The 26,273-nt window shown below is 46.2% G+C and overlaps 1 protein-coding gene across 1 annotated transcript in view; it reads right to left on the reverse strand.

Moving 5' to 3' along the window:
- CD99L2 (CD99 molecule like 2) overlaps positions 1-17,665 on the reverse strand; it is a 44,668-nt gene extending 27,003 nt beyond the window's left edge. Inside the window, exon 1 of the mRNA XM_063313713.1 lies at positions 17,443-17,665. Within this exon, the coding sequence (XP_063169783.1) occupies positions 17,443-17,512 (70 nt within the window). The 5' untranslated portion in view covers positions 17,513-17,665. The remainder of the gene's footprint in view (positions 1-17,442) is intronic.
- Positions 17,666-26,273: the final 8,608 nt, after the last annotated feature.

Here is a 26,273-nt window from a genome sequence, read left to right on the forward strand (position 1 = left end):
CAACAAACTAACATGGTTCTGTGTGGCTAATCTACAGGCTGGGGAGGAGGGGGAACAATTTAGAATGGAAGGGGCTCCCCCATTTCCCCCAAGCTGACCCGGTTTTGGGAGGGCTCAGTTGCTTTCTAATTGATAATTTCAGTCCTCCTTTTCCGTGGTTAATAGAGGGGAAGTAAAATCTGCTGGCGTTTCTCAAGGCAGCCCCTGTTGGCTGATCTTCCAATCTGCTTCTCATCTATTGCGCCCAAATCATCTCCTAGCAAAATGCTTTCGGAGCTGACGGATGCTAATTCTATCGCTGCCCTGGAGAAGGCCAAAAACTGCCCAAAATGCAGCTCTGTAAAGTCTCTTGTCCTGGAACAGGAAGTATTTTAGTCGTGCAAACCCACTTTCGCAGCCCAGTCAACACAAATACCCTAAAATATGGGTGACTGACCTGAAGAAGAGGCAGCTCTTCGCTTTTATCACCATTTTTTACTCCATTTCAAATTCCTGTTGACTTAAAATCCCCTCTCCATATCCTCATCCGGATGAAATTTTGGATTTTACATCTGCAAGCAGGCAGAGCCATTAATCTCTGCCAGTTGGCCAAGCAGGAGGACCTCCTGACAGAAGGTGCCAATAGCATTTCTCCTCTCCACCTGCCAAATGGATTCAGCAGGTGCCACCTGAGCTCTGGCATCTCTTGTGAATAAATTTAAGTCAGGACAGACAGAGCCAGCCATGGTGGGGGAGGAAGCTCTAGCAGAGGGGGAGCACCAGCATTTCAGTTCATAGGTGACAAACTGGGGACAGCCCCCCAATTTTGTCCCACATCTCGATCATCAGAAACCCAGGCCCGTTTGATGATGAAACAAGGCAAGTTTAAACAACTTGGAGGCAGGCAGGCAGGCAGACAAGGCGGCATTCCCTCTTTGCTTCCCATTCCTGCCCTGGAAGATTAGAGCAGTTTGCAGCGATGGTAGTGAGGTCTATAATGGGATGTGGGAATGACCTTGGGAGACAGGAGGAAGAGCTGCAGACTAGGCAACTGTCAGATAAGAGGCAGCTGAGCCCGCAGAAGGAATGGGGGTGTGGGAAACATCTTCCTAGTTTCTTGGGCTGTAAAGGCGAGTGGGGAGAGATGTACTTTCAGACTTGCAAGATTCTGGTAATGTAACCTTACAATAAAGATAGAGCTAGTACTCCTGGGTGTGCTTCTTATCTGGACTATCTCAAAAGGCTGACATCAATCTTGCAAGTCGGAAAGTACGTCTCTCCCCCCTTGCCTTTACAGCCCAAGAAACTAGGGAGGGTCCCTTCTGAGATATCTGCCACACCCCATTTGTCTGACCGTTGTCTAGCCTACAGCTCTTCCCCCTGTCTCCCAAGGTCATTCCTACATAGCATTACAGGTGCCTAAATCAGGGCATTGCCAAAGCTAAGACCTGCTTAAACTTGGAAGCAGCAGACACTAACAATATTACTTTATTTATTTTCTATCCCGCCTTTATTGTTTTTTTAATAAATAATTCAAGGTGGTGAACATACCTAATACTCCTTCCTCCTCCTATTTTCCCCACAACAACAGCCCTGTGAGGTGAGTTGGGCTGAGAAAGTCACCCAGCTGGCTTTCAGGCCTAAGGCGGTACTAGAACTCACAGCCTCCTGGTTTCCAGCCCAGCACCTTAACCACTAGACCAAACTGGCTCTCTTATGCCTTAAAAGTGCTCTTGAGCTTTACACCTTTCACATCACAAGGAAATAACAGACATCCAACTCTCCCACAGTTCTGGGTGATTCCACTCTCTGCCACTTTCCATCATCATCATGTTCTTGCAAGGAAGAACTAGGCTGAGGATCACCAATCTAAGATGACCCAGGAATCTTGATAGTGGCTGAGCTGGAATCTAAACTTGGGTCTCTCTAATACTCCTCTCTCATCTACCCTTCTTAATCCAAATGCACTGGAGTACAACTCCCAGGACACTGGTAGGGATTCTGGGAGATCCAGACGAACACACCTGAACAGGTGTTCAAAGCCAGCAAGGCCGTTTCCAAAATATTACCATTTCTGCCGGATGAGAATGCAAACAGAAGGCACATCCTCAGACTACAGTTCTTAGTAGTAGTGACAACAACAACAACAACAACAGAAACCTAGCTGAACAGAATTAAGGTTGCATTTACAGTCACACCACATTATTTCATCCCCTTCTTTTCCACCACCCCCTTCCCCCCTTGCCTTCGTACTTTGTCTCTCTGCAGCTGAATTCATGTTAAGGACAACCAGACCGTTCTAGTCCAAGGTGATGCAACTAACAAGCATGCTTTTAATGCAAGGCAATGAAATGCTTGCAGTGAGCCATTGTAAAGGGAACACAAATGAGCCTTCAGAAAGATGGCGTGGATTATTTTACCACTTGGGCTGCAGGCTTCGAGGTCTGGGTTGCATGCATCCTTGGGAAATTTAGGTTCTGCCCTTCAGAAGGTAATCCTTCATACCCCAACAAGAAAAGGGTCCCCATAAAACTGCAGCTCACAGTTATCTCATGCGGTGGATCCAGATTTAAGCACAACAGCGCTAACCCATTGAAATCAATGGGGTAGCATAGCCATCCCAGCCTAAGTCCCTTTGGGTTGAGTCTCCACAAGCCTAAGGCCTAACCCAACATTTATATTCCCGTTTTTGTCCAAGGAAAATCCGTTGTTATCCTACTAGCAATCTTCCAAGATGTTGTCTGCTGGACCAAAGTCAGCCATGGGTAAGTTTCATGGTTGGAAAGTGGGAATCCGAGCCTCTGCATGCTCCATGTTTGATGTTCCTAAGCGCTACACTCAGCAGTTCTGCCAGTGTTTATAAACATTTGGGTTTGAAATATTTATTGAGTTTGAAATCAAAACCCCAGAGGGATGGCGCTGCCCAATTTTGCAACTCACACAGGCTGTATTGTGGGATGAAAACTCCCCAAGTGCTGCCTTCTACTGGTCTCCTCTCAGTTCAGTTCTGACCTTCAGCCAGGCGTTGAACTTTGCCAAAGTGGTCAAACAAATCCCCTTAGGAATCCATCCTTTTATTACTCTGTTAACAAATAAAGATTTTGCTCTTTCTACTGGCTTTTAAAGCTATTCCCAGAGTTCAAGTTACGACAGCCTTGAAATGTGGGCTTTACAGCCTGTAAAGCACTTCCGAATGTCGCAAAACGTCACACCCCCACCCCTGCAGTCACATGCTTGCATTTCAGCGGCTTGGCAACCAGCTTGCATGTACCAGTCGCAGCGTCCTGCGGTCATGGGATTGTGTTTTGTGACTTTTTTGCCATTTTCCGGCAAAAAATGCCCACTGGAGAAGCTGGATTCGCTTAACAACTGCAGTGATTTGCTTAATGACCACCGTAAAAATGGTTGTAAAATCGGGTCCAGTCACGTGGAGACTCGACTTATGACCACAATGACTTACAATGGAAATTCCAGTCCCAATTATGGTTGTAAGTCAGGGACTACCTGTACACATGAAATATGACTTTAGAGCAATAGTGATTTTTGGGGGGAGGGGTGCAATACAAAAGCAGGAAAGGGCATGGGATGGAGTATTCTAGAAGAGGGCACAGCTTTCCAGCTGGCACTCTGGAGTATTCCATGCTGCAGTGTTTTTGTCCTGATGACCAGGAAACACACTGAGGCGAGGACTTGGTCTCTAATATTTATTAGTAGTACTTAACAAGAATCCTAACAAACTGAGGAAGCGTGGGAAAACCCAGCCATATAAACCCCAAAGGTTAAGGCGGTCCCGATCTGTGTCTCTTTGAATGGCTGAACAGTTCCTCAGTGCTACGCATGCGCTTGACAGTCTGGGTGAGAGCCCCCTGCTCGCCATCCTTACTCATGACAGTTTTATTTCGGAGAATTAACCAATTACTTGTCTACATAAGGAGAGGCCGTAACAATACATTAATGGGGTCCACACATCACAACAAGCCATACTGTGGTTTGCATCCAGCATCATGTGTTGTGACTGAATTCAGCCAACTGTGGCTTATTCAACAAACCATGATAAGACAAATTATGTCTTACTGTAAGACTTGATGTCCATGCTGTTAATACACTAATTCAGACCAGGAGTTGACAAAATGCCACCAAAGTGTGTTCAGATTTCCTCCTGAAACACTTAATCAAAACTCTCAGGGTACAAATATAATTCCTGGTTCAGCAGTTTTGTTCTTGTCCACACAGTGTAGATTGGGCTACAGGTTCCCATCAGCTCCAATGTAGCTCAAGTGACACATCTTCAAATTTAAGATCCACTAGGCCTGGCCACATTCAAAGGTAACTTCCATAGGTGTTGCCAAAGGGTTATTGACAATGATTGAAAATTTTGTTTTCAATAGGCGAAGATCGATTACAATTCCTTCTTCAGAAAAGAAACACAGACTCTGTATGTTAAGAGTACATCTACTGTTATTCCGCTTTCTTATTCATAATTTTCTTTTAAGCATCTCAGATCTATAATCATCATGGAAGATTATTGGCTTTATGCTCTTTAATGGCAGATAATACCATGCCGCTATTGATTTTGTATTTACAAGCTTAAATCAGTGCAGTAGAGACAGAATAAAAACAGTAAATAAACCCAGCACCTTCTTGAGATAGTCTTGGGATTAAAAATGCCATAAAAAAGTAATTTGGCCATTCTGCTGACTTGGAGACATCCAGCCTACTCAGTCTACTTCACCCCCCTTGGAGTTTGTTTAGCAGTCCTGCAACTGGGTTGGTAAAGGCAGAAGATGCTGAGAGCTTCAACAGAAGACAGCAAGGTGTCCAAAGACCCATCTAGGACTTCCTTGTGTTCAACTCTACAATCCAGCATTTCCCAACCTCAGCAACTTTAGGATGTGTGGACTTCAAGTCCCAGAATTCCCCAGCCAAAACACTGCTATGGTCCCATTACATCTGGAAGGCATCAAGTTGGTTTGTTTTAGCCATGGTGGGTTGAATAAAGAACAAATGGTTGGGGAACACAGCACAAACTATAAACTATAGTTTGGGATCATGCAACATACAAAAGTCAAATTAGATAAATGATGACATGGCCTATGTGGGCATCCAACCAAGCTGTCTTGTGCTGAAGAGACTGGTTTCTCTACACCTGTTGCTGGATTAACAGAAGCTGGAGGGAGCCATTGCACCCTGGTGTCCTGCTTATGGGCTTCTTCATACACCTGTTTGGCTGTGTCCAACCAGAACCTTTGCCCTCCATCTCTGGTTCTCAAAGCACCCCAAGATCACACCGGCCTAATTTTAGCAGCAAAATGGTCTGTATTCACTGGCATAATTTTTAACCTTCCCCTCACAAATTAGAGATCAAAATAACCCCTTCCACCCCCAAATTAGGTGAGAATTTGCAACATCTGGTGTTCCTCTGGTGGTTCTCAGAGACCAAAAGGTGTTTTTTTAAAAAATACTGCCGCCCCCAGGCCAAAACCAGATTTGGGGGGGGGGCAAATGACATGACAGTGTGACACAAGCATGACATTAGTATGATAATGTCATCACTTTGACATCCCTCTGGGTTTGCCTTACCCTAATTCCAGCAATGCCTTCTTTAGATTCCTAACCCTGCCAGTTTTTTCCAACGAAGGACTTTCACTGGATTCACTTCCTCCAAACTCCAAATGTAAAAGACAAACCCAGCATCTGCTGAAATGTTCTCATCCACTTTCTGCTCCACACTGGCACCCTCCACGTAAAAAAAAAAAAAAAAGCAATGCCACTTTTTAAAAAGTTAATGTTTTCCACGGCTTGCCCTAAAAAGCACCGGAGACACACAGCTTTGCAGAGGCACCTCTTGTTTCTCCTGGGGGTGGCCCAGAGCTCATTGTTTTATTTTTATGTTGTAAATGATTATTTTTGGCTGATAAGCCCCTTGGAGGCCATGGCAGCCTCTTCCACCACCGGGGCCAAGCAAGGTCTTATTTTGTGCCATGGCTTCATCAATTAAACATCAACGTGGATCACAGCCGTTTGCCAGAAAGGACAGCAGGATTAACTCTCACACCGTGGGAATCTAATCATTCATTTCTGGCTAGATTTGCTCAGGCTAATCCATTTCTGAAAAGGTCTCCCAGATTGGGACCATGTAGAATTGCCAAGATAGTGTTGCCCCCGATCCTCCATTTTCACAAAGGGCAGGTGATCCGTCATGGAGAAAATCTATCTGTGTGGTCAGTAGGAGTTGAAAATGACATCAGCAGCAGCAGCAGCAGCAGCATGATGTGATTCAAAGACTGCCACAGGTGTCTGGCCAGGTCTGAATGTAAAACAAAACATGGCATTCAAAATGTCTTCCTAAGGTTGTAATGGCACCATTGCCAAACTTCACTCTCTTTCTTCCTCCTAAATACGATGTATACATTCTTTCTCACTGTTTCTAAGATTCAGGAAGTCAGTAAAGAGGGGCACACTTCACTCTCATAATGCAACTGGGGAAGTAGCTTTCGGATGAGAGGGGAGCTTGAACCTCATTCTGTGCGGTCCTGTCAGCCCTGCTAGGTAGACCAGGCCATGAATCAACTCCGCAGGAAGGCTAAAGCTGCTTTTATTGAGGTTGGCTCTAATAACAGAATCTTGCACGTCTGAATGTTCTGCGTCTTCCTCCCCTCTTTTAGTTCAGTGAATCAGGGGTCTGTCTATCTGAGCCGCTTCTGAATGTGATCTTGTCGCTCTGGCCTTAAAAATGTTTCAGCCCCCTTTGCCTAGTTAACAGTTCTCGCATATCTCCATCAAGGTCATCTTCCTTACTCTCTACAGCAGCAGGCCACGATCAGGATTCCGTGTCCTTGTTTTAGTATCAGCAAAAGAGCAAGAAAGAGAAACAGGAAGTCCCTTGGACCTCCAGACAGAAACTTAATTTCGGTCATTGACCAATATAAATACATTCAGCAGAGCAAAGTTAACCCCTAGATGCTACAATGACCATTAGAAGCTACAATGACACCCCACGTGTCATGATGTCATCACAGAAACAAGGCGATGATGGATGAGATGGTGATGATGTCATCTTGCAGCACGGGATGACGCTGTGACTTCTAAGGAACCCTTATGACCCAGCACAAGATACAACTCAAAAATTCTTCCTGATAAGTTTAATTAAACTTAGAGGGCTTTGCTTCAAGGAAACACGCTCAGGGTGAGGTTGTGAAGAGTCTGAATGACACAAAGCCGTTGTTTATTTAGGTATGCAGCACACTCCCACTGTAGCAATCGTCTGGTTTTTCCCAATCAGCTCTCAAAACAATGCAGAGAGTCAGAAACCTTGGATAAGAATTCCCAAGAATTGTTACCCTCATTTAAAATCCACCCTAGAAATCAGCTGGTTTGACAACCACACCCCCTTCCCCAAGGAACCCAAGAATTGCATTTGAGGCTACAAAATGAATAATCTGAGCACCAAAACCCATCCCAATCCCCAAAATGTTCCACCCACAGGGCTTAATCAAAAGAGCACTCATACCATAGTCCAAATACACAGCACCCCAGAGAAAAGTCCAGGCCGTCTCAAGGTTTATAAAGAAGAGGATGCAGCCCAATCCCACCAACACCAACACCTGAGTCCAAATATCTGGAAGATCACAGTGGGGGAACAAACCCAAGCATTCCTGATTCAGCTCCGATGTTTCCCTTGTTTGTTGGCTGCTGAAACTGAATTTTGTTTTCCATCTTCACCACCCTCTTCTACTGACAATGATGGGTCTTACTCCATCCAACACCCACTCCCTGAGGTTTAGGCTCAAGCTCAGCCCCCCTTCTGCCACCCGTCTGTTCCTTGTGCAGCTTCTTCAAGGCGAACCGTCCACTCCAGGCCAGCTCCAGGCCCCCTTGGCTGGACTTTCTTCCAGATGGATCTATGTTTTTACAAAGCTCCCCCCCACCGCCCCATGTCCACTTACTGGACAGATCCAGACAGGGCGGAAGGGTTTGATTAGAAATTGGAAAGGAAGCACTTAAAAAAAAACTTGCAAGTTAAGCAAAAAAGTGCTGATAACGAAGTGCAAAAACATGTAGTCTGACATTGTATTTATTTTCAGATCATCATCTAAACTTGGTTGGGGATAGAAATAGGAGGAACAGGAAGGAAGATTCAGGAGAGACAGGGAGGGTCAAAAAAGTGAAGATAGGTGTGATCACACCATCAAAGCAATGCCCTTTTTTCCATGTATCACAAATAGGTCACACTAAACAGATGTGGGGCTTATGACCCTCCCCCCAAGGATGGATTGTTTCTGTTTTTAAAAATATTTCTAAAATATAATTCAGAAAAATTGGAATGCAGAAATAGATTTTTTAAAATAGAAATTTATAAATCACATGCCATAGTGTCTATTATCCTTGATTAGTGACCACACTAACTAGGACTGATAGGAGCCAAAATGTCTAGAAAATACCAGTTTGCCTTCTTGTGTAATAGACAATTGAGAAGTTAAAAAACCCTAAACTGTTGTTACCTGGAAAAAGGAGGAAAATTTCCAATGCAAACCAAAGTAAAAGCTTCCGGTGCAGCCTCCAGAAATCATCAAAAGTTGTTTCCAAAGTATAATAGTGCCTAGGAAGGCTGTACGATGCTTTGAAATTAAATCCCAGAAAAGTTCTTGGGGCAGGTGGAACCTGTACATGGTATCTGGTCTGTAGTTCTTTAAAGCAGCTGCATCTTTTTCCAGGACGGTGTTCAATTGCAGAAGGCTGCCATGCAAATCCAGAAAAAGGTGTAGCTGCTTTAAAGAGTTTCAAACAGCTACTATGCTCATGTGCCAAAGCAGCTTTTGCAAATTACTCCCAAAGTGCTACGCAGCCTTGCACAATGCACCGTTTTAATTAAACGTAAATGGGATGAAATCTAATTTAAGTTTTTGTCCTAGTTTCACCCATTCCTTTGTAGAGTCCCGCCCCAAGGGGCTCTACACTCAAAAGTGTGAACATGGCCTCCACTGAAAAAACACTACACATCCCTAACTGTATTTTAACAGTGTAACTAAACAGGGCTGTTGAAATACAGTATTTTCCCCCATCATATTTAGAGAGGAAGAATTTACTTACAATTTATGTACTTACAACGTGGTCAAGTAAAGTATCATTTTGAAGAAAGGATATTTTTTCATTAGGTTTTTTCCCCCCTCCACGCTCGGTATGAGAATTATGGGAAAAGGTGCTCCTAATTAGAGGTCAGCTGAGGTTAATGTTGGGTTTTCAGCAAGAACCAAAGGAGGATTTCAAAAGAATAAATAAATGCTCTTCAAGTGAATCAACAGTAATTTTCACTTGAATAGTTGCACTGTTTTACGGATCACTCAATAGAGCAAATAATTTTATTAAAAGTTTTGAATAAAACAATAAAAGATAATACAAACTAAAAGAAAAAAAAGAATGTAAATATATAGCCTAACTTCTGTTGAGATGCAAAGTGAAATTTAATTAACCAGCCACTATTGTAAGTTGAAAGGTAGTCAATCAACTAACATTAATTTAACCGATTGACAATCCAAATGACTTCCAATTCCTATTGAATCTGTTTCCAGAGGAGCAAAACTGAGCAACTGCAGGGAAAAGGGGACTTTTTTCCCCCAATGGGGCAACCAATTGCTGTTGTATACAAAGTACCATTTCCATCTCTTGCTTCTGCAAATGGTCCGTCTCCTCTCTGCAAAGGGACTGAACCCAGCCTCAGCTGGAAAAGCCCCCTCCAAAACTGAGAATGGTGCCTTTGTGTGAAAAATGAAACACTGACAAACAGGAAGCAGCAATAAGTGATAAATGTCTCACTTTGAGTGGGTGGTGGGGAAGAAGAAATTCTCCCCTGAGGAATTCTTTGGAGACTGTTGGCAGAAGAACTAATGATGGTTCAGCAATGGCAAACTCTGGGCATTTGGGTCCATGAATCTCCTTTCCTTGAAGCTGTTGACCAAGATGGCAACAGGCAAGGTTGGGAAAACTTCATGGCCAACAAGGTGAATCTGGCGGCTGCGACAGGCTCCATCTATTCTATGTGCTTTGATTGCACCATCAGGCCACCATCTTGATTTTTCTGACTGCATCCGGTGAATACCCCTGGCTCATGCATATTTGGGGAAAGGGGCCTTGAATGTGGACCTCATCTGCCTTCACTTCTGATTTCTGGGTGGGGATTCATACTGCTTGGGGCTGGTATAGGAAAAGGGGAAGAAAGCTCTTTAATCAGAAGAGGAGGAGAGCAAATCCAGAACATTGCTTCCCTTCCTGGAAATTAAGAAGCCCTCATACCTTCCACAGTTTCCTTCCTAGCATTTTTCCTGCAGATGCAGGGCCTGCATTTTTGGATCAACCAAATGTTGATCCATCGGTTGTGACAGGAATTGACTGACCAGCTTGTCGCCTGAGCGTGACGTTGTGGGCTGCGAGTGACCGGCCCAAAGTCACCCAGTCAGCTTTCATGCCTAAGTCAGGACTAGACCTCACAGTCCCCCCAGTTTCTAGCCTGGAGCCTTACCCAACCTGGCTCTCAAACTCATACCTTCCACAATGTCGGCTCCAAATTCCTTACATTACCTTCCCCTCTGTTCTATGCTGCCCTCTTCCTTCAGGAGCAAAAAAACAGCTTCTGTGAGAATCTCCCTTCATTCATCCTCACAAACAATAACCCTGTGAGGTGGACCAGGCTGAGAGAGCACCACTCAGTAAGCTTCTAGGGCAGTGTGCAAATATACAGTATATCTGGATCATTCCAATCCTAGTCCAACCTCTAAGCCGCTGTGTCACAAGGTGCACTTTTTAAAACATAATGCAAGCTTGCCCTATGAGGAAATGGTCAAAAGTGGTACTGTCCTCTTGCCGTTAAGGCAACAAGATCTGCCTATCAGCCCTTTAAGGTAGGCCAGGTCAAGAAACAGGCACTGCAGGGAATCCAGGAATGCTACTTTCTTGTTGTAGGGTGTAATAGTAGAATCTTGAAAGCCTGTCCAAGTTCCACTCTCTCTCCCACCTGATACAAAACACAATCAAGGTGGGTTGTCTTGAGTTTCTTTCTCTCACTTCCTTCTATCCCAGGACTGTGTAGGGCAGTGTTTCTCAACCTTGGCAACTTTAAGGTGGGTGGACTTCAATTCCCAGAATTCCCCAGCCAGGGGAATGGGGAATGCTGGCTGGGGAATTCTGGGAGTCGAAGTCCACCCATCTTAAAGTTGCCAAGGTTGAGAAACACTGGCGTAGAGTCTTCAGTCCCGCCATAACCTCTCACTTATTCAACCGCTGTAAATTCTCTTGCGTTGCCTACCCATCTGTTCCATGCTGCCAATTACATACCCACAACCAGCTTCTGCTAATGAACTCAATATACTGACTGCGGTTGTCAGAATAAATAATGCAAAGTCCATGGCAAACTCAATGCTTTCTGCACAGGAAACAGGCATTGGAGCTTACTTTGGCCCAAGAATCCAGAGAGACAAATCTCAAATTTAGGAAGATGGTCCTCAGCTGGCAAACTGAATGAGTCACACACCTTCCAAGTTGTCACCAGCTTGTCTCCCTTTCTTTTCTTTCAAATTAATTTGTGGCACGTTGCCACGCTCAGAACTTTTGAGCCAACTTTTGTAACAGTATGGGAGGAAGACCTTGAGAGACAGGGCGAAGAGATGCTAAGGGACAGTCAGATAAGAGGGGGCACAGCCCTCAGCTGCACAATGGGCAGAGAAAGAGGCTCAGAAGGGGCCCTCCCTGGTTTCTCAGGCTGTAAAGGAGACGGGGGAGAACTGTCCTTTCAGACTTGCAAGATTCTGTCAATGAAGCTTTACAATAAAGTAGAATTAGCTCATCTGGTCGTGTTTCCTGTCTGGTCTACTTGGGAAGGCTGACAACTTTGTGTCTGTGTCTCTCCAGTGCCTTTTCTACTGTGCTTTCATTTCAGACAGTTCCCATCGTTCAGGCTGAGAGTTGGTTGAGTCAAGCTCTTCAGTCTTTGAATCAAATCGATCCCTCTCCCCTCTTTTTCTGCAGTAGGAGAGGGTTGAATACAACTGAGTCTTCCTTTTGGCTTGAATTAGTGCCAGTTCAAGGGCCGGCTGTCTGAGGTCCACCAGATGTTTTGGATTTGAGCTCTCAACAAGGGATTGAGGTAGTTGTGGTCCCATACACAGGAAGAGGCTTCAACTGCCAGGCCCAGGAATCTTCCACTTCACATTTTGCCAACTTACAACTCCCTTTGGCTGCTTTGGGGATTTTAAAATTAGCTCCCAATTTTAAAAAGGGAATAGTCCAAGCAACTGAAATAGTTGCTTGGACTATTCCCTTTTTTTTACTCTCCTTTACTCTCCTTTTCCCACTAAGTCTGAAATTCATGGGCCCCCAGTTCTCTGCACACTTCACCCTCCTTATCAGCTCTTTCAGCCGCTTTATCAAACCCAACTTGATCTCTCAACCTTAAGAAGTTTAAGGAGCAGTTCAACGGAAAAGCAAACTATTTCTGGAAGTCATCCAATATAGGAGAGCTTCAGACTTCCAGGATGCATCCTCAGAGGAGAAACACCTCCCTTTTTAAATCATGCGTAGTTGCAGCTCACCCCTTCTCTACCTTGGAGATTCAACAGCAACCATTTTTGTTCTGTTTTCAAACAAGAAACAAGAGAGGAAAATCTGCTGCAGCTCCAGTGAATCTGTGTTATTATCTTGCTTTTGCTCCTCCCCCCCCCCCCCCAATGGAGCTATAGCTCCTCCATTAATTTTGCGAATTCCATCAAATTTACCAAGCCCCCTCCTTTCTGTTTATCACACCCATCCAATCACCTAACTTCATATTCTAGTACTAGAGGGTCTTCTAATTGGGGGTATCTACTTACTTACTTACGTACTGTTCTTGCTAACTATAAACTCTAACAGCAGCACCATTGCTTATTTGCTTTTCATGTCCTGAGTAATAAATGGTGTGTGTGTGATCTTCAGACTGGAAGTGTCCAATCCCAGTCCATCTCAATTCGCTGATGCCTAACCAGTCAACTGATAGTCATTTCATCTCCTCTTCCACTGTGCTGAGCTTTCCTGTGTTCATGCTTCTTACATTCCACGTTCCTACTGTAATTCTATCTTTGCAGCTTCCGATTTTCTTTTCCAGCATGGCAATGTCAGCAACTAGACATCCCAAAGGCTTTCATCCAGCCAAGTCATAAACACCATCAGTAGTGCAAAAGATCCTCAGCTCTTCCTCAGTAGCATGTTGAGTGCCATCAGACCTGAGGGGCTCATCATCTGTTAATTATTTTATATTTTCTACCTGTGTGGTTTTCTTGGCAGAAATACAGGAAAGGCTTGCCATTGCCTTCTCCTGCTCAGTATGACTTGATTCCTTTGCCATTGTCATTAAAGTGATCCTCTGCCTCCAGCATCTTCCTATATTGCGACTGCCCAGTATAGACGCCTGCTTGGTTCAGCTGGGCAGCGGGGATGACCTTCACGCCTTGGGTGGCCCTGCTGGGAATATAAACTCTTGACATACACTCCTGACATTCTTTGGTCATCCTTCCCAGGAACAACCCCCCCCCCCCCCCACCACCACCACCACCACCACCACCACCACCACCACCAGGGTGAGACAGCACAGCAGGACCTGGGAGGGAGGGACGCTCCCCTCATAGGCTGCTATAAATACAAATGTAGATTGGAATCAATTCAGCCCCTAGCTGTGTGGCTAGAGAAGATTGACCCCTGCTGTGAATGGGAGGATTTAGAGATTTTAAGCCTTAATTAATGAAAACAACAACTTATCCTTTTGCCCTCTGGCTGAATCATGATTTAGGAATTAAGTTTAACAATGAAATGGGGCGCTACAATTTTGCAGGTTCAAAATAGAAGGGGGGGGCACCAATATCATCCTAGCCCCCCTTCCTCTGCCTGAACCTCCCCCTGGCATAAATAGTCTTTGGGTGCCTCTAAAAAGGCTAAAAGTAAGGCGGCAACACTTATCTGGTTAATTTCTGAAAATGGTTTTACTGGCCAAAAGAATTAGGGTGGAAAAAACAAAGAGAAAAACATCACAAATGGAGAGGATTTAGGTCAAACCCTAAATCTGGATTATGTCTCCAATGTAGAGGTGAGCAGCTATTTTTTACTTCAAGTAAAAACTTCACTGTGCCCATTTGGGCTTAGTAGAGTTTATAAATGATGGTTGAATTCATTTGTTAGTTAGATTTATATTCTGGCTTTCTCAGGAGTCAAAGGCACAATATGTGACATCTGGCCCTCCCACAACCCAGTGAGGTAGGATGGGCTGGGCGATAGTGACTGATCCAAAATCATCCCGTCACCTTCCATAGCTGAAAGGAGGCATGGATTTCCTTAGTCCTTCTCAATGTTTTAAACACCACAAACATAGCTAGCACATCGTGTAAAATCAGGTTTATTCAATACAGCCTGAGGAAACAAACCACAGCTGAGGGTGAAGTATGAACGAGGTCAGCATATAAAACTTGATAAGACAAAGGCCAACCACACTTCCTGCAAATGATGGTGGTTCCATAATCAGGTGCCACCACCAAGAAGGTCCTGTTCTGAATCTAAGCTTCTAAGCAAGACTTCCTTGTTGGTCTCAGTCTCTCCCAGGGAATGAGGAAATGACCCAAACTCTTCATAAATTGCATTTGAACATCCTCAGTCCAGTCACAAAGCTAGAGCTATAAAAAGACAGGGCTGATGACAACAGCAGACATAGAGGATTTACAATACGATTGAACAAGCACATCTAAATGGAATGAGGCATCCTTTTAGGCCCAAATTGTTTAAGAGCTTATAAATTAATCCCCAAATTGCCTTGCTAGCAAATCCAGTGGCCCAGGGCTTCTAAAATCCTTGTGTAATTGTTTCTTTTGGGTTGAATGGTGTGCTTTAAACACATAGCATTTCTGTCTGTCTGTCTGTCTGTCTCCACACCTCCAAGAAAGCTAGCTGTTAAAAATGAGGATAAAAAAGCAACACATCAGTTTTAAAAAAAAATTAAAAAGCAAACAACGTAACAGAAGTTGGAACAAGACATAACAGAGTAACATTTGATGAATTGTGAGATCAAACTCAAGACAGAATAGCAGGATTCTGGAAAACCATCATGGTCAGGGGCAAGATTAGGCAATTCCATAGATTTCGGGAGCCACCACTGAGAAGTCACTGTCTCTTGTACCCATAAACCACTTCGTACAGATCTTTGCACAGGAATCCTGAGCACAACACATTTGCTCAAGTGCTTCTTTACTTCATTATTCTTAATCTGTTTTAGCTGTTCAATTTCAACACAGTTGTGGTTTTTTTTTTGGTCTATTTCAGTTGCTTGGACTATTACCTATACCAGTGTTTCTCAACCTTGGTGGCTTTAAGATGTGTGGACTTCAACTCCCAGAATTCAGTGCTGGCTGGGGAATTCTGGGAGTTGAAGTCCACACATCTTAAAGCCACCAAGGTTGAGAAACACTAACCTAGACATTAAACTCCCCAAATGACAGGCATTTGTTTAAAATGGAATATGAATCCTTCTTCTTCTTCTCCTTCTTCTTCTTCTTCTTCATCATCATCATCATCTATATACATCCCTGTGGGTATTACCAAGGCAGCTTGGGAAAGACTCCTGTCAAAAATTTTGGAGTGATGGTACCATCAGAAGCTAGCTGAGAAGTCAGAGCATTGAATGGTCAATCCCCTTCAATTGATCAATCATTTTTCAATACAGGTTGTACTACATTTCAGACGGCACCTTCGTGCTATAACAAGCTCCTCCTTTAAACCATGTTTTTTTTTAATTGTTAGCTATGCAGTTCTTCCTTTTATGTGACCACTCCTCACCCTCACAACTTCCAAACCAACTAATGATTCAGTTATTCCCCAGAGAAATTATTTCCTTTTCCAAGTCTGCTTCCTCAAATCTTCTTCCTTGCCCAATTGGGGTTCTTGCCACCTTCACCCCCACCCCCCGCCTCCAAAAAGCTTCACAAATGCTTGTGTTCTTGCTGCAAGCCTGGCCATCATTTAACTAGACATGAACCTGACCGTATCCTTATTTGTTTTCAGAGGAAGATGCCTAGCACCGTCACCTTAACCTGGATAAATTAATTCTACCCTGGTGCACATCCAGAAGCAGCCGCCAACAGACGGGCAAAGGGGAGGAGGTGTGACTGGGTAAGACAAACTGCAGATTGCCCCTTCAAGTCTGCAATTTCGCTGAACCCGCTGGGGCGCGTGGCCCCCAAAACACTGCAGGATAAGCCAGCTTTTACGCAGACTTTCGAGCCTGTTCTTCCAACAATGGCAAATCTGTCTGCCTCGAAAAGGCAACATTATATTCAAGATAACAGAAATCGCCCTTTCACGGAGTCAGCTAGCCAGAATGCAGGAGCCCAAAGGGATTTTCCAGACATTAAAGCAAACCCCTGAATCCAGAACGTCTTTTTTTTTTTTCAATTTTGCCAGATAAAGGGAGCCAAAATCAGTGCCTTCTCTCTGGAGGAACCTTCCACCCCAGCTATGAGGGACCCCCCCCCTCCCGAGCCAAGATCGGGAAGGTCCCTCTATTGTTCTCCTGGAAGGTTGCATGGAAGATGTTTCAGGTTTCACCCTTCTCTCCAAGGATGCTGGCAGGACAGGATACCAAGCAGCCGATTTTTATTTTGCAAAAGCTAGCCTGTGTGCGTGCAGGCGCAAGTGGTTTAAAAAAAAAAAGCGGGGGGGGGGACAGACAGAAACCTCACCGGGACGGTGCTACACCCAGAATCGAGGATACAGAAGTCAGCTCGGCTACAGTTTCTCCTCCGGGCTGGAGACGCAGCCGGCCAACCTGGTGGCGGGGGCCCGTCACGCCCTTCCTTCCTTCCCCCACCGCCCGACGGGGTCCCCATTTCTTAACAGGTTTACTCTCCTCCCCCCCCTTTTTTTTCCAAGAGCCTTCGAGAATGCAACGAATCCAGTTGCCCCTTGCGGGGAAGCTGCGGCAATGCGCAGAGCCCCGCTGCCCCCCCGCCCCCCCCCCCCGCCGCGCTAGCTTTCTGCTCCCCGAGCTCAGCACCATTGGCCACAATAGAGTTAAAAGAGGGGGGCAGGGGGGGAACGGCTTTTTCCAGCGGGGAAAGCGCCCTCCCGCCGGAATCCCCCGCAGGCCGCTGCAGCCTCGCCCGCAGCACCCTTTTCGCGCGCCCACGCCCCCCGGCTGCTTTCTTTGAAGCGGGGGGGGGCAGAACCTGTACCGATCTCCTCCCCCCCCGCCAGGCCTAATGGCAGCTACCCACCGCTCCTCGGGGGGCGGGGGATCATGCGCAATGATGCACCAGCCCAGCCCAGCCGAGGATGGCACCGACCTGCCCCCCCCCGTCAAGCAAGCGCACCCACCCACCCCGGGCACGTGAGAAGGCTCGGCGGGCGCAGGGCCCGGGCGCCCGGTTGCCGAAGGGCAGGGGGCGCCGTGGGCCGGCTTACCTCGGCCGCTCAGGGCGACGGCGAGGAGGAGCAGGAGGAGGGCGAGCAGGCGGGGGCGCCTCCCGGCCATCTCTCTCCCGGGGCGGGCGGCGGGCGAGGAGGGCGCACGGCCGGTGCGGGGAGCTCTCCGGGCGGGCGATCGGACCGGACCGGGGCGCGCAGCAGCAGCAGCAGCAGCAGCCTCTGCCTCCGCCGGAGAGGGAGGAGGCGGCGGCGGCGGCGGCGGCGGGAGGAGCGCGGAGGGGAGGAGCGCGCCGGCCGGGCGCGCGTGGAGGGGGCGGGACGCGGCGAGGCAGGGGCGCTCGGGCGCCGGGAGGGCGGCCGGCCGCGCGCGGAGGGCCGGGGTGGCGGGGCGACCTGCGCTCGTGCGCTCGGCTGCGCTCGGGACCCCTCCGCCGCCTGCGCGCCGCGGCCCGGGCCAGCTGGTGGGGAGGGGCGGGGCGGGGAGCGGAGGGCAGGGGGAGGGTCTCGCGGCGGCCCCGCCCCCGCCCGTGCCCCCGCCTCGCCTCTGGCCTCGGCTGCCCGCCGCCCGCTCGCGCCGTGCCCGGGGGCGCCTCCCGAGAGGTGCCCGCGCGGGGCCGGCAGCCGCTGCCCCGGCCGCGCTGCTGCTGAGCCCTGGCCGGGAGCCCCGGGGCTGACCGGGCGGGGGGGCGGGGGCCCGCGGGCATGGCCCCGAATGGTGCTTCAGCATCCCCCGGCGTCCCGACCAGGAGGGGAGGAAGGGCCGGCGGAAGGACGGCCGGCGCTTTCCAGCTCCTTTGAAAGGGAGGATGGAAGAGTCAGGAGGGACCCTGGAGGTCATCGGGACGGGCCTCTGGAGGACGGGACCGGCCCCTTAGGGCGGGGGGGAGGGTGAAGCCATCGTGGTACAAACTCGCCAGGCGTGTGGCCAGGATTTGGGATGGGGGGTTCTTCCTGAAGAGGGGGAGCAAGACGATGTCCGGGCTGTTTCGGGGTGCAGAGTCCAGCAGAGCGACAGATGGCAGGGCCGCATCTCGGAAGAGACGCCAACAGCTGCCCAAAAGGAGTTGGCAGAAAGATCCGGTCATCTTCGGAAAGATGCTCCAGCACAGTGGTCCTGAACCTCGGCAACTTGAAGACTGGGGACTTCAACTCCCAGAATTTCCCAGGCAGCCATGCTTCAAGTTGCTGAGGTTCAAAAACACTGCTCTAAATTTAACTGCAAATCTGTTTTCTCACTGTGTGCCCCTGTTCTGTCTGTTCTGACTCCTTCCCTGGTGAACCATGTTTATTATTTAGCAAATAAAAGGGCTACTCTTTGACCTCTGGGTAGTTAACAAGAACAGCATGTCATAGCACAGTTAAAACATCTGGAGCAATATCACTAACATGGCCATGCTAAGCAAGAAGAAAAGATAGACGATTCGAAGTTTAGAGTCAAAACGACACGGCACAGAGCCAGCTTAATGGGCTGAAATGCTAAACCGTAGTTTGTTTAACCAGTGCTCCAACATGCTACATCATAAGCCATGACTTACAAGGATTACAAACCACAAGATGTTAAGCAAGCTGACCATGGTTTGTGCTTACCCTAATCTTTGACCTTGGTTGCAAACTGTTATCATGGTCATGTTTTGCACCGTTTCATTTAAGCACATCCAATATAAGAGGCAGAGCTCTAAACAGTCGCATTCAATATAAATATTGAGTGGATCAGGTGGATGAGCTTAGCAAAACCTTGGAGTCTTCTGAGCCAACATTTTCTATAGGTATTAGTGGCTGCCGTGAATTTATTACAATAATTTTAAGCTGTTTGGAAATGGTGCTCTCTATCGTGTGGGGTCGTATTTCAGCCAGCTGACTTTGCTTGCACATTACCTATTGCCATAAACAAAACACAGAAAGGAGGAATGACAGCCTAAGCTAATTTTTAAAAGGCAGGAAAAGTTGATTTACAGCCCAGGGAGCCAGCTAATTGTAGTGTTTTGCTATTAACTGTATGTAGATCAATACACAGCAAAACTCCAAAAGGAGGGCTGTTTTATATCTTTTAATGCTATCCAGAGATTTCTCACCAGCCCTGCTATCCTGCAATTAACATACGTGCTTGCCAGAAGTGGAATCAATTAAAGCTATCTAGCTGAAAAAATTAAAACGCTGTGCTAAGATGGATCACCCTGTCATGGCAAACCAAATTTGGACTTTTAAGCGCAGTCAGATTCATGCTAAATGGATCTGTAGGCCATGCTAAATTCAGTTGGCATTAAGAACACCAAGCAGGATGCAAGAGGCGCTGTGTTTTCAAGCATAACTTCTGAGAACCTGACTAAATTAAAAACACACAACAAAAATGGCCTCTCCATTTCATTATTTATTTTAAAAAATAACATCAGAGAAAGCCAACTTTTTCTTCCAGCCATGCTTGGGCTTAAACTGGCATGCAGGTGAACAAAAAGTCCCTCTTTTGTGGGGAGATGGGCAGCGACAAAATTTGATTGATAAATAAATAGAGAAATAAATAGGTTCCAGTTTAACTCCAAGAGACGGATGGAACCGGGAAAAAAATTAATTGGGTTTAATTTTAGCACAATGAAAGTCTAAATTAAGGTAATGGTTACTGTAATTACTCTCCATGTGTTTAATAATTTACCCTTTTGGCAAACTAAATTTTGCAATTCTGTTGGCAGCTTTTCCATAGGCTTGGAAGATGATAGCCTAGGCCAGCCTTTCTCAACCTTTTGACCCTGGAGATGCCCATGAAATATTTTCCAGGCCTCGGGGAACCCCTGCACATTCAGGCTCAAATATAGGCCAGAAGTTCCAAAATCATTATATTCGTTTCATGGATAGGCCTGTATCTATGCATTAACAGTGATCTTAAACTCAACATACAGAATGAAACTTGCCTCTTGGATGTGAAGTTGCCCAAATTTGACATAATTTTTAAAATAAATCTTGACCTCCTAGGGAACCCCTAGTGACCTCTCGTGGAACCCGAGGGTGCCACGGAACCCTGGTTGGGAAGCCCTGCCCTAGAGTTCAGACGCTCCCCCATTTCCTTGGGACTGCAGTGGGCCCACCACTGCGCTATGGAAAATAATCATTGTTTTCTGCTTGATCGTTTGTCTGCCTGACTGTCGCCTTGGTAGTCCCCTGATTAGGGTATTGTTTTCTCTTTGATTGCTTGTCTGATGTTGAGCAACCTGGTGAAAGGTCCCCTGTGGAAGCACCAAGTCTGACCCTTTGGGGGGATGCCGCTTTCGCTACGTTTTCTCGGCAGACTCTAGAGCGGGGTGGTTTGCCAGTGCCTTCCCCAGTCACTGTTCATTCATCAGTCATTGAGCAGCCTCCACCCGGCTAAGCAGGGATTAACCCCAGACAAAGAATCAAGCAGAAAACAATACCCTAATCAAGGAACTACCCAGGAGGAAACCCCACCCTCAACAGCACTGATGATGTTGCCTAGTCGGGTCATGAAATGTCTGCAAGCAAAGAGCCAAGCTCAGAGAGCCCCAAGCACTCCACAATTCACACTCCCCCGGCTTCTGTTCCAGCACCTTAACCCCCCCACCAAGATCAAAGGAAGAAAGGAGGCAATAAAAATCGAGCACAATAAAATCCAGCGACAAAGTCATTGTAGCTGTAGCACCTTTCGAATCCTTCAATGGAGAAGCATCCTACATTTTCCGAAGGAACACAGCAATCCTGCCTGCCTTGCTAAATGCTTCATTTCTCCACCTGCATTCATTTCATTGAAAGTTGGAAGGGCTCCCAGGGGTCATCTAGTCCAACCCCTCTCTCTCAGTGCAAGATAGGAACGGACAACCTGCAGCAATCCAGAAATGACTCAGGGCCAGTTCCCAGTGCTGGGTGTCCAGCCAGGAGCAATGCTACTTGCTCTGCTTTCAAGATTTGGAAAGCCAGCCCTTCCCCATTCCTGCTTTGGGGAGGCAGGACCTCCATCCTAAAGCCCAGAAGGGTTGTCGGAAGGGCAAGGTGTGTGTGTGTGACAGGTTTGAAGAAGAGGGCGTCAGCTCCGCAAAGCCCTGCGTTTGTTTTGTGGCCGCTCAGCACTCTGGCGCTCCCGAATTGCTGATGTGAGCAGCGAGGGAGTGTCTCAGAATGCAGAGCAGCCCCTTCAAAAGGATGTTCTGGGATGAGTCACGAGGGACGTCTGGTGCGCTGCGACCTCCCTCGTCCTCCTTTTATCCCTTCCCCTTGCTCTTTGCCTGGAAGAGGAAAGCCACGGGAGGTGGTGCTGGGGAGGGGGAATCAAGACGGCAGCTCTGCTTAGGCGATGCTGCCGAACGTGCTGGTTTGGCAGTTCCCCTCTCTCACCCCTGTGTGACTCGCATGCCAAAGAGACTTTGGGAATTGCCAGCACATCTATGACCCTGCTGCAAAAGTCTGGTTGGCTTGTGCAAGCCTAAGCAAAGGAGAGCGCACGCCAATTGCTGCTGGGGGAATTGGCAAAGCCGATTGCTTGCCCTCCAGTTCTGGGTCCAGGGCTTGGGATCATTGCTGCAATGCAGAATTTGCAGAAAGGGAAGGAGTGGGCAGAGCATGCATGCAGTCCTCACTTAACGACCACAATGGAGACCAGAATTTTGGTTGCTAAGCAAAGCGGACATTAAGTGAATCCAACCTGATTTTATGACCTTTTTGTGGAGGTTGTTAAGCGAATCACTGCAGGCGTTAAGCGGGCCACATGGTCATTAAGTGAATCATGCCGTTCCCCATTGATTTTGCTTGCCAGAAGCTGGGCGGGAAGGTCGAAAATGGCGATCATGTGACCAGAGGACGCTGCAACAGTAATAATTGCGAACCGGTTGCAAAGCGCCCAAATTGTGATTGTTTGACTGCAGGGGTGCTGTGATGGTTGTAAGTATGAGGACCGGTTGGAAGTCAGTTTTTCCAGCACCGTTGTAAGTTCAAACCATCACTAAATGAATGGTTGTTAAGCAAGGACTACCTGTAGAAGGGGCCATGTGTTCCAGATGGAGGGTCCCTAAGCTGTAGCACCTCTGGAGTCATGAGATGAGGCTAACCTCTTAGGGCAATCATATGCTGTAAACAAAAAAATGTATTTTTTTTTACATAGCATTCAGGAAAATGTGAGCTTTAAGCATGAGCACAGAAACATACTCAGGGATAAGATTTGCATATTGCCCTAAATCAGGATTAGGGGTTGCTTAATTTTGGTTCAGTGTGTTCTGTGAAACCTACTGCAGAGGTTTGTAAACCATGGTTTATGGTTCAGCAAGTTGTACAACTTCAGCCATTTATTCAACAAATGATGATTAAACCATGGTTCTTTTCCAATCTGGATGGAGATGTTATTACTGTTGTTCCCACTTCTAGCTGCTAAGGGAGTATTCATATGGTGGTGTAAGAGGACTTGGTTGGTGTATATTTTAAGCTTATTTATGGAATAGAGTGAAGGAAGCTGGAAGATTGCCTTCAGTGATCTTGAACACCAGCAGGTGCAGGAGGTGACCAGCATTCTTCGTTTAATTTCTAAACAGCAGCCTATTTGTTTACAGGTTTTCCCCTAAGGTTAGGAATCTGGCCAGTAGCACAAGAGCCTAGTCCAAAGAAAATGTTTGCAGAACGCTAGACAAAACGGTTTGGACAAAGTTCAGGGTTTCTCTCTAGACCAGCAGCGAACTCAACACGGTTGGGCTGCATGTGCCAAAACCACAGTAGAAAAGGCTTCATTTCTTAAGGCAAGGTGTCAGGTGACAAATAAACATGGGCACAAAGGTCTTGATGCCAGGCGGGTTTCCTTAATCAGAAGGAATCTTAAACTGAAGAGAACTTAGGAAAGTGAATCGTAATGCTTCAGAGTTGCCCTTAGTATGCGAGACAGTTTCTGTTTGCTGATTTCTGGGCTAGGAATGCACGTATTAACTGCTGCCAAATCTACTCCAAGAAAATTGGGTTTCGTCTGGGGAGGGGTGGGAGAGAAATCCTAAGAATATCTAATATATTTTAATGGGGGGGGGTAGTTAAGAATTCTGTCCAACATAGGTTATGTTTCTTATTTATCTGAAGGGGCTTGTAAAACCACTTTTCCAACCTTTTCAGCCAGTTTTAGCCATGACAAAGAGTTTTGTTTAGAAACAAATGTGAATGAAATTTGGAAATGGCTACAAAAAGAGGTGGTTGAAAATGGAGGAAAACCTAACTTTCATTCCACTCATCCTTTCCAGGATTTTAAATTAAAGTCTGCAGGGAAAAGACCAGAGACCAAGAATTGTACATAAACAGTCTAATAAAGGTGGGGGTGGGGGGTTGGGGTGGGGGGCAGCTTTATAAACAAGCACAAGGACCTTACAACACAACGGATACGTCAGGAAGGTGGGAGAATATTCTAGAAATGTACTGTCCCAAATTGCTCCATCTCAGAAGGTGCGGGTCTGGGAAGGAGCTCTTTGGATGAAGATGTAACATCTAGGCTGACTGGTTTTGCCCTTCAGGTATATATTTGGCTGCAAAATATATATTACATCATGCTACTTCCTTCTTTACAGAACACATAATTATGGAATCTACCGTCACAGGAGATGGCCTCTGGTTCACAAGGCTGAAGGAAAATTGAAAAATTCAGGAGAGAAAAGAGGAAATCAGCAACAACATCTCAGTGGAACCTCCACATTTTAAATCAGCGTGTGTGTAATTTTATTGAAAAAAGAATTTACACAACATTAAAAAGCTACAGAAACATGAAGAAAAAAAATAGGAGAAAGAAAAAGATATGAAGAGATAAAAGAAAAAGTGAGAAACAGTAAAAGACAATGAAAAAGAAAAAGATACCCAAAGAAGCGACTTCCGATCTTCTTTACAGTCATGGTTATTAACATTTCCACCCTTCCAAATTGCAGATCATGGTTTCCTTCTTCCCATAAACAACCCTTTTTAATCGGTAAATCCCGAGATCGCCAATTCATTTTTATCCATTTCCAGCAAAAAGTCCATAAAGGGTTTCCAGTCTTTTATAAAAGGAGTTATTGATCCTTCCCTAATCAGACATGTCAATTTAGCCATTTCAGCAAGTTCTACTATCTTCACAGTCCTCCACTGCACATTTTTAAAGCAATGTATCTTTGACTATTGCAGGACAAGGAGGAAAAGGTTGTGCTTGGAGACTGATCACAAATCTCTGGCTGAGTTGCACTAAGGACTAAATGGATTCTTGTACAGGTAGTCCTCACTTAACAACCATTTGTTTAGTGACAGTTCAGACTTACGACAATGCTGAAAAAACTGACTTGAGACCAGTCCTCACAATTATGACCATTGCAGTGTCCCTGTGGTCACGTGATCATGATTTGGGTGCTTGGCAACCAGTTCACATTTATGGCGGTCACAGTGTCCTGTGGTCACGTGATCGCCATTTTTGACCTTCCTGGCCGGCTTCTGGCAAGCCAAATCAGCAGGAAACTGGATGATTCACTTAATGACCATGTAGTTCACTTAATGCCTGCAGTGATTTGCTTAACAACCACTGCAAAAAAGGTCATAAAATTGGGTTGGATTTGCTTAATGACTGCTTCACTTAGCAACCAAAATTCTGGTCCCAGTTGTGGTCATTAAGTGAGGACTACCCGTAAAGTCTGAAGTCTAAAGTAAGTCTAACGTATGTGGCTTTAAAAAGATACACGAAGCTGTTGTTTCATTTGGCCATCAGAGAAAACACATGACTTCCCATCCAATGCTTTTTCTTAAACTCTTTTGTTCCCGGTAGAACTTTTTTTTTTTTAAAGGACACTTGGCCACAAATTGTAGCAAAAGCAGCGTCTCTAATCTGAAAAAGGCGAACTTGGCAAAACAGCAAAGAAGATAACACGCAGCATGGTCCACCTTCTACAAGCGATCCATTGTGCTCGTCCAGAGTTTCACCGAGAAGGAAGTCGCAAACTCTGTGTACGGTTGTGGCGCCAGTAGGAAAACAGGGCAAGGATCCTGTGATTCGTAAAAAGGATGGAATCAATGCTGGAAGCAAAACCTTTAGGGGGAAAAAGCTGATGGGGGGGGGGTCTTGCTATGTGAAATAAGCAATCTGACCCCTACTGGTCAAAAAAGGTAGAATGGAGATGTGGCATAGCCCAACCGAATTGTAATACAACACAGTTGTTACACAGGGGAAAGGTCACCTTGAAAACAGGCCAACTGATTAGCAGTTGAAGCACACAACGTGCAACTTTAGATGTTGGGCTCATTCCAGTGCAATCTGCAAACCTCATAGGAACATCGGCTTCCTTGCTTTGTCGCTTCCTGCAAGACTCCACCCATGTCTCCCGCGTGGCTTTCTTCCATTTGTCTCATCCCAATTTATCCTAGCTTTACCCACCTTGGTTCTTCCCAGGCAGAATGGTTTTCCTGTTGAAAGCGTTCCTCTCCCTTCACCTTTAACACAAAAGATGGTGGTCCTGCAGGAAGGCAGTGGATCTCAAGGAGAGAAGACGAGGACAATTTGGCTACGTGGTAGTGGTGTGTTTTCGACACCAGAAAGGCCCACCACTTTGGACTGTTTCGCCCAGGCCGCTAATAGTCCTCTTTTTTTACACAAAGCTGAACATTTCTTACATTTTGGATGGGCTTGAGGAAGACTTGAAATGCCAGAGATTGAGTCAGCCCTGGAATTTTCTTGGGGTGTCCCATTCACATCTTAACTAGGTTTATTAACCCTGTTTAGCTTTCTGAGATCAGCCAAGGTTGGCATTGTGGTGTCACGTAGCTGGCTTTTTGTAAAAGGGCCTTTCAAGTCAAAAGTGACAGACAGGTAGAAGTCACAAAGGTTCCTGTGTAGCCACCTCTTGCTATACTGGATGTAAATGTTGGTTTCCTGGACAAATGCAGATATTTTA

Source organism: Candoia aspera, chromosome 12 (genome assembly GCF_035149785.1).
Source record: "Candoia aspera isolate rCanAsp1 chromosome 12, rCanAsp1.hap2, whole genome shotgun sequence".
NCBI classification, from domain to species: Eukaryota; Metazoa; Chordata; class Lepidosauria; order Squamata; family Boidae; genus Candoia; species Candoia aspera.